At 49.3% G+C, this 7,166-nt stretch overlaps 1 protein-coding gene across 1 annotated transcript in view; it reads right to left on the bottom strand.

Annotated features, from left to right (window-relative positions):
* Window positions 1-7,166, bottom strand: part of aspn (asporin (LRR class 1)) — a 25,275-nt gene that overhangs the window by 1,720 nt on the left and 16,389 nt on the right. Inside the window, exons 3-4 of the mRNA XM_070440267.1 lie at window positions 449-662; window positions 73-183 (exon numbers count right to left, since the gene is read on the bottom strand). Coding sequence (XP_070296368.1) covers window positions 73-183; window positions 449-662 — 325 coding nt within the window. The remainder of the gene's footprint in view (window positions 1-72; window positions 184-448; window positions 663-7,166) is intronic.

Genomic DNA, 7,166 nt, shown 5'->3' with positions numbered 1-7,166 from the left:
GTGAGCGTGGCTTGTTACTGGTAGTTTACCTTTAGGTACAGCTGTGAGCTTGGCTTGTTACTGGTAGTTTACCTTTAGGTACAGCTGTGAGCTTGGCCTCTGCGATCCTGATGTACAGGGTCTCCATGCCGTCGAATGCTCCCAGTGCTATCCCGTTGTTAGCTAACGGGTTAGCGCTCATCTCTGGTCAGGAAAAACGTACAGGGAGGTTAGCCTTGTGTTATGTTTGTTACGACACATCTTTCTTGAACTCGTATAGAGGGCGATCATTAATAAACCTAGATGCATTCTGCCTCAAATGACAGCCTTTTTACTCTTCACATTGGTGCACTACAGTTGACCAGAGTCACATTGGGCTGCCACATAAGGAATAGTGTATCACTTTGGTCTCAGCCAATAGTTGCCAGGCAACCATTGTAAATAAGAATTTTGTTCTTAACTGACATACCCAGAACATGCACAGACTTGAGCCCTTTGAAGGCTTCCTTCTGGATGTTGCTAATCTTGTTGTCGTGGATACGCAGCTCCAGGATGTTCCTGGGCAGGTTGGCAGGTATCTGTGTCAACTGGTTGTAGGACAGGTACAACAGCTGTAGCCGATCCATGTTACGGAAAGCTTTGGGATGGATCTTAGAGATCTTGTTGTTAACAAGGAACAGGGCCTGGGAAGAGAAGATATGTGAAATATACAGCAACTCTTGGAGTTTAGACAATGGAGGTTGACTTGAACAATAATATTGGACCCCAGGAAGTAACAGCTAATGGGGATCCAAATAAACAGATAATAAATACTTTGACCGATTTATTAAATGCATTTCGGCCAGTCTTAAAACCACTGCGTTTAGGCCAGTCTTAAAACCACTGCCTTTTGGCCAGTCTTTCAAATCAAATCAAACTTTATTTGTCACATGCACCGAATACAATAAGTGTAGACCTTACCATGAAATGTTTACTTACAAGTCCTTAACCAACAGTGCAGTTCAAGAAGAGTTTAAGAAAATATTTACCAAATAAAATTATGTAAAAAATAATAAAAAGTAACACAATAAAATAACAATAACGAGGTTATATACAGGGGGTACCGGTACCGAGTCAGTGTGCGGGGGCACAGGTTAGTCGAGGTAATTTGTACATGTATGTGGGGGTGAAGTGACTAAGCATAGATAATAAACGTAAGGGTGTCAATGTAATAATCCGGTGGCCTAAATAGCTTAGTTTCCAGGCAGGGTACAAACTGTAGCCTACATCTGTCTGTCTGTACAGGCTCTGTGAAACACCCTGTAGAAACATGGAATGTTCCCCACCTGAAATAATATGGCTTCTATTTCAATTGAGCGTTTCGGTGCTAGAGGGTCTGGATGTTGCTTTGGGGGCCTTTGTACCCCCACCTGGAAATCATCTATCTAGTTACACAGAGCCTGTACAGACAGATGTAGGCTACACATTAGATAATAGGATCTCTATGGGTTACAGTATATGTAGGGGTAGACGCTGGTTCAGATGGGTTCTGTCTGAGGTAGACCCTGGTTCAGATGGGTTCTGTCTGAGGTAGACGCTGGTTCAGATGGGTTCTGTCTGATGGACACGCTGGTTCAGATGGGTTCTGTCTGAGGTAGAGACTGGTTCAGATGGGTTCTGTCTGAGGTAGAGACTGGTTCAGATGGGTTCTGTCTGAGGTAGAGACTAGTTCAGATGGGTTCTGTCTGAGGTAGACCCTGGTTCAGATGGGTTCTGTCTGATGGAGACCCTGGTTTAGATGGGTTTCTGTCTGAGGTAGACCTTGGTTCAGATGGTGTTCTGTCTGATGGAACCTGGTTCAGATGGGTTCTTGTCTGAGTAGAGATGGATCGCTAAACTGGTTCCGATGGGTTTGCCTGATGGAGGACTAGTTTCAGCATTGGGTTCTGTCTGAGGTAGAAGACCCTGTTCAGATGGGTTCTGTCTGATGGAGTACACTGGTTCAAGATGTGGTTCTGTCTGATTGAGTACTGTTTCAGAGGTTTCCTGAACCCTGGTTCGTTGGTTTCTATGGAGTGACACTTGATGGTTTCTGATGGAGCACAGCTGGTTCAGTAGGAGTGTCCGAGTAAGACTATTCCGATGGTTCTTCTATGATTGGTCGAGTTCTGCTGTGGAGACTGGTTCTGAGAACCTGGTCTGTGGTTCATGGTGAGGATTCGGTATCAGATTTTCTGTATGAGGTAGAGCCCGTTCAGATGTTAGGACCCTTGGTTCAGATGGGCTCTGTCCGGTGGGTTGACTGATATAAAGAGCTTGGATTTATGCCAGCTGTATCTCGAGCACTAATCACTAGGCCACGCGTCTAAACACAATGTTTTTGTCTTACTCCCTGAACACATCAACTCCATGTATCATGTGTGATTTCTGTCCTAATATGTGTTGTATATAGGCTAGGCTAGGGGGTGGAATGGTGTCCTGAATGTGATTCAGACCAAGTGGGCAAAGTCCTCCACTCTTAAGTGATAGGAAGCAGTGATGAATGTTGCAGTGGTATGATATTATGAGTAGTGAGAGATGTTTCCATCGTGTTGTTCTTCTTACGTATGATCTTGTTTAATGCCTTGAAGTCGTCCTCTCTTGACTCTTGCTGTGTGTGCATGCGTTGTTTCTGGAGGTCGAATCATTAGCGTTCGGCGGGAATGTTCTCTGGGCACAGAGAGCACCTCCTGTGGAGACAGATAGTCACAATCAAGTCGGTATAAATCAGTTTTCTTGTGTTGTCCCGTAGCCCGTAAAAGCTAACATCACAGAGAAGTTGTGAATTGTATGAAAGACAGTAGTGGTCCTTAGAGTAGAAGCCTTGAAGGAAACTCCATAATGTCACTTTTGAGCATGATTTCTCCAGTCCTATCAGCCTTGCCTAAGTCAATTACTACTCAGAGACGTCATCTGTAAGGTGAATTCATCAACTGCTAATATAATGTTAGGAGCCCCCTAGTCCTCCCTCTCCCCCAGAACCTGCACCAGGAGTAGTGAAGTGGGTAATAGAAGGTTAGGAGTCCCTAGTCCCCTCTCTCCCCAGAACTGCAGCGCCAGGAAGTAGTGAGTGGTAATAGGAAGGTTAGGAGTCTCCCTAGTCCTCTCTTCCCCAGAACTGCACCAGAGTAGTGAGTGGGTAATATAATTTAGGAGTTCCCTAGCATACTCCTCTCCCCCAGACTGCACCCGGCAGTGTGAGTGGGTAATAGAGGTTAGGAGTTCCCTAGTCTACTCCTCCCCAAGAATGCACGCAGGCGTAGTGAGTGGGTAATAGAGGTTCGCGAAGTCCGCGCTAGTCTCCCTCTCCCCAGAATGCACCAGGGTAGTGGTGGGTAATAAATGTTTAGGAGTCCTAAGCCCTCCCCTCTCCCCAGACTGCAACCAGGACGTAGTGAGTGGGTTAATAGAAGGTTAGAGTCCCCTAGTCCTCCCTCCCCAGAATGCACCAGGAGTAGTGAGTGGGTAATAGAAAGGTTAGGAGTCCTAGTCCTCCCTCTACCCGCCAGAATGCACCAGGAGTAGTGAGTGGGTAATAGAAGGTTAGGAGTCCGCTGTCCTCCGCTCTCCCCAGAATGCACCAGGAGTAGTGATGGGTAAATAGAATGTTAAGGAGTCCTAGTCCTCCTCTCCCCAGAATGCACCAGGAGTAGTGGTGGGTAATATAATGTTAGGAGTCCCTAGTCCTTCCTCTCCCCCAGAATGCTAACCGAGGAGTAGTGAGTGGTATAATAATGTTAGGAGCCCCTAGTCTCCTCTCCCCCAGAATGCACCAGGAGTAAGTGATGGGTAATAGAAGGTTAGGACGTCCCTCAAAAGTCCTCTCTCATCCCCCAGACTGCGACAGGGAGTAGTGAGTGGGGTCAAAGAATGTTAGGAGTCCCTAGTCTCCCTCTCCCCAGAATGCACCAGGAGTAGTGAGTGGGTAATAGAAGGTTAGGAGTCTAGTCCTCCCTCTCCCCAGAATGCACCAGGAGTAGTGAGTGGGTAATAGAAGGTTAGGAGTCCCTAGTCCTCCCTCTCCCAGATGCACCAGGAGTAGTGAGTGGGTAATAGAAGGTTAGGAGTCCCTAGTCTCCACCTCTCCCCCAGAATGCACCAGGAGTAGTGAAGTGGGGTAATGAGGTTAAGGAGTCCTATCTCCCTCATCCCCCGATATGCACCAGGAGTACAGTGAGTGGGTAATATAAGGTTAGGAGTCCCTAGTCCTCCGCTCTCCACCGCCAGAATGCACCCAGGAAGTAGTGAGTGGTAATAGAAGGTTGGAGTCCCTATCCGTCCTCCCTCCCCGAGAAATGCACCAGGGAGTCAGTGAGTGGGTAATAGAAGGTTAGGAGTCCCTAGTCCTCCCTCACCCCAGAATGCACCAGGAGTAGTTGGGGTGGGTAATAGCAAGGTTAGGAGTCCCTAGTCCTCCCTCTCCCCCAGAATGCACCCAGGAGTAGGAGTGGGTAATAGAAGGTTAGGAGTCCTCTAGTCTCCTCTCCCCAGAATGACCAAGGAAGTGGTGAGTGGGTAATAGAAGGGTTAGGAGTCCCTAGTCCTCCTCTCCCCCAGAATGGCACCAGGAGTAAGTGAGTGGGTAAATCAGAAAGGTTAGGAGTCCCTAGTCCTCCCTCTCCCCAGAATGCACGCAGGAGCAGTGAGTGTGGTAATATAATGTTTTAAGGAGACCCTCCTAGCCCCTCCTCCGCCAGAATGCACCAGGAGTAGTGAGTGGGTAATAGAAGGTTGGAGTCCCCTAGTCCTCCCTCTCCCCAGAATGCACCAGGAGTAAGTGATGGGAATAGAAGGTTAGGAGTCCCTAGTCCTCCCTCTCCCCAGAATGCACCAGGCAGTATGATGGGTATAGAAGGTTAGGAGTCCTAGTCCTCCCTCTCCCAGATGCACCAGGAGTATGAAGTGGTAATAGAAGGATTAGGAGTCCCTAGTCCTCCATCCCCAGAATGCAGCCAGGAGTAGTGAGTGGGTAATAGAAGGTTAGGAGTCCCCTAGTCCTCTCTCCCCAGACATGCACCAGGCAGTAGTGACGTGGGTAATCCAGAAGGTTAGGAGTCCTAGTGACCTCCTCTCCCCAGAATGCCACGCCAGGAGTAGTGAGTGGGTACTAGAGGTTAGGAGTTCCCCTAGTCCTCTCCTCCCCAGAATGCACAGGAGTCAGTGGAGTGGGTATAGAAAGGTTAGGAGTCCCTAGTCCCCTCCTCCCGCCAGCACCAGGAGTAGTGAGTGGGTAATAGAGGTTAGGAGTCCCTAGTCCTCCCTCTCCCGCAGAATGCACCAGGAGTAGTGGAGTGGGTAATAGAAGGTTAGGAGTCCCTAGTCCCCTCTCCCAGAATGTACAACGCAGGAGTAGTGAGTGGGTACTGAAGGTTAGGAGTCCCTAGTCCTCTTCCCCAATCCCAGAATGTGGGTAGGGTATCCAACCAGAATCACAGGAGTAGTGAGTGGGTAATAGAAGGTTAGGAGTCCCTATCTTCCCTTCCGCCCAGAATGCAACACACCCAGGAGGTTGAGTGCAGTGGGTAATTATAAGGTTAGGAAGTCCTAGTCTTCGCCGCTCCTCCAGAATGCCACAAGGAGTAGTGAGTGGGTAATAGAAGTTAGGCAGTCCTAGTCCCTCCTCTCCCAGAAGCCCAGGCGTAGTAGTGGGTAATAGAAGGTTTAGGAGTCCCTAGTCCTCCTTCCCCCAGAATGCAACCAGGAGTAGTGAGTGGGTAATAGAAGGTTAGGAGTCCCTAGTCCTCCCTCTCCCCCAGAATGCACCAAGGAGTAGTGAGTGGCGTACTAGAGGTTTGGAGTCCTAGTCTCCTCTCCCAGAAATGCCCCAGGAAGTGAGTCGGGTAATAGAGTTAGGAGTCCCTCGTCCTCCCTCTCCCCAGAAATGCACCAGGCGTAGTGAGTGCGGTAATAGAAGGTTAGGAGCCCTTAGTCCTCCTCTCCCAGAATGCACCAGGAGCAGTGAGTGGTAATATAATGTTAGGAGCCCTAGTCCCCCCTCTCCCCCAGAATGCACCAGGAGTATGAGTGGGTAAAGAAGGTTAGGAGTCCCTAGTCCTCCTCCCCCAGAATGCACCAAGGAGTAGTGAGTGGGTAATAGAGGTTAGGAGTCCCTAGTCCCCCTCTCCCCAGATGCACCAGGAGTAGTGAGTGGGTAAATAGAGGTTAGGATCCCTAGTCCTCCTCTCCCCCAGAATGCACCAGGAGTAGTGAGTGGGTAATAGAAGGTTAGAGTCCCTAGTCCTCCCTCTCCCCAGAATGCCACCAGGATAGTGAGTGGGTAATAGAAGGTTAGGAAGTCCCTAGTCTCCCTCTCCCCAGACATGCACCAGGAGTAGTGGTGGGTAATTAGAAGGTTAGAGTCCCTAGTCCTCCCTCTCCCTCCAGAATGCACCAGGAGTAGTGAGTGGGGTAATAGAAGTTAGGAGTCCTAGTCCTCACTCTCCCCCCAGAATGCACAGGAGTAGTGAGTGGGTAATAGAAGGTTTAGGAAGTCCTAGTCCTCCCTCTTCCCCAGAATGCACCAGGAGTAGTGAGTTTGGGTAATAGAGGTTAGGAGTTCCCTAGTCCTCCCCTCTCCCCCAGAATGCACCAGGAGTAGTGAAGTGGGTAATAGAAGGTTAGGAAGTCCTAGTCTCCTCTCCCCCCAGAATGCACCAAGGAGTATGATTGGTATAGAGGTTATGGAGTCCCTAGTCTCTCTCCCCCAGAATCACCAGGAGTAGTTGAGTGGGTAATAGAAGGTTGGAGTCCTAGTCCTCTCTCCCCCAGAATGCACCAGGAGTAAGTGACGTGGGTAATAGAAAGGTTAGGAGTCCTAGTCTCCCTCTCCCCAGAATGCACCGGAAGTAGTGAGTGGGTTTAATAGAGGTTAGAGTTCCCTAGTCCTCCCTCTCCCCAGCATGCACACAGAGTAGTGAGTGGGTAATAGAAGGTTAGGAGTCCCCTAGTCCCTTCCCTCTCCCCCAGAATGCCCAGAGTAAGTGAGTGGGTAATAGAAGGTTACGGATCCCTTAGTCCCCTCCCTCTCCCCAGAATGCACCAGGAGTAGTGAGTGGGTAATAGAAGGTTAGCGGAAGTCCCTAGTTCCTCTCCCCCGAGAAATGCACAAGGAGTAGTGAGTGGGTATAGAAGGTTAGAGTCCTAGTTCCTGCCTCTCCCAGATGCACCAG

This window comes from Salvelinus sp. IW2-2015, unplaced genomic scaffold (assembly GCF_002910315.2).
Source record: "Salvelinus sp. IW2-2015 unplaced genomic scaffold, ASM291031v2 Un_scaffold2353, whole genome shotgun sequence".
Taxonomy (NCBI): Eukaryota; Metazoa; Chordata; class Actinopteri; order Salmoniformes; family Salmonidae; genus Salvelinus; species Salvelinus sp. IW2-2015.
This window is presented reverse-complemented; position numbering and strand designations above follow the sequence as displayed.